The sequence below is a fragment of the Buceros rhinoceros genome, unplaced genomic scaffold (genome assembly GCF_000710305.1).
Source record: "Buceros rhinoceros silvestris isolate BGI_N320 unplaced genomic scaffold, ASM71030v1 scaffold2341, whole genome shotgun sequence".
Taxonomy (NCBI): domain Eukaryota; kingdom Metazoa; phylum Chordata; class Aves; order Bucerotiformes; family Bucerotidae; genus Buceros; species Buceros rhinoceros.
The window spans coordinates 5,045-6,056 of NW_010394619.1; the positions used below are offsets into that span (position 1 = coordinate 5,045).

Here is a 1,012-nt window from a genome sequence, read left to right on the forward strand (position 1 = left end):
CGCCGGCAAGATGACGAACAACGTGGCCGACCACCACCCTGGGAACTCGGTTGCTGAAGGCAACCATGAAGGGGACTTTGGTTGCTCCATGGTGGAGCTCAGGAACCTCATGGAGCTGAGGAGCGCCGAGGCGGTTGCCCGGCTCAATGACTCCTATGGTGGAGTGCAGAATGTCTGCAAGAGGTTGAAGACGTCGCCAGTTGAAGGTAAGTGGCCATCATGTCATCTGCAAGATGGGACCACGTGCTCGGGTCCAGCCGGTGCTGCGGGGCTGGGCCACACGAGGATGAGGGTGGTGGTTCAAATAACTTAAGCTGATGTCGGTTCAGTCTTGTGGCCGAGCTGCAAGCGTGGCCCCATTGTCCTGGGCATCCTTTGCAAGCCTCGTGGGAGATGGTCCCTGTCTCTCAATAAAACGATTATTTAAAGTAGAGAAGGAGGAAAAGGAAAAAGAGAAGCACCTTCCCCAGGGCTTCCCCTGAGGCATAGCCCAGAGCCTCACATCCCCTGGGAGGATGGAGCAGAGATGACACGTGGGCAGGGGTGAGGAGCTGACAGGGCATCAGAGGGGCTCGGGGTGGGGCTCCTTTGCAGCCCAGCTGCTGCCTCTCTAGTCAGCACCAGCCTTCCCCTGTTTAATAATTTACTGTGCTAACAGCAGGGCTGTGCGGGGGTGGCTGAAGGGGAGTGTAAAGGTTGGAGAGCGCTGGGGAGGTGGCCAGGCTGCATGGAGCTTGTTAGCATCTCGGCCGAGGGATGGGCAGCACCTCCAAAGGGGATCGCTGCTGGGGATGGGGAGATGCACATGGGTCTCCCCCTGATCTGTGGGGCTGCTCAAGTGGACGTGGGAGCTTAAAGCCTGGTTGGGTGGTCCTGAGCATCCCAGGTTTGAGCAGTTGTGGTGATGTTGGCCTGCGGGTGCCAGGCTGCTTCTGGGAGGCTTTGGTGGAAGGCGTCACTTCTCCTCCTTGGCTGGGATGGCTTTTTGGGACCCCCCCCCTATCACTGAGCG

At 58.9% G+C, this 1,012-nt stretch overlaps 1 protein-coding gene across 2 annotated transcripts in view; it reads left to right on the forward strand.

The window, feature by feature from the left end:
• The first annotated feature begins 10 nt into the window (after positions 1 to 10).
• LOC104501455 (plasma membrane calcium-transporting ATPase 4-like) overlaps positions 11 to 1,012 on the forward strand; it is a 26,236-nt gene continuing 25,234 nt past the window's right edge. For both annotated transcript variants that reach the window (XM_010145265.1, XM_010145267.1), the window contains exon 1: positions 11 to 206. In XM_010145265.1, coding sequence (XP_010143567.1) covers positions 11 to 206 — 196 coding nt within the window. The remainder of the gene's footprint in view (positions 207 to 1,012) is intronic.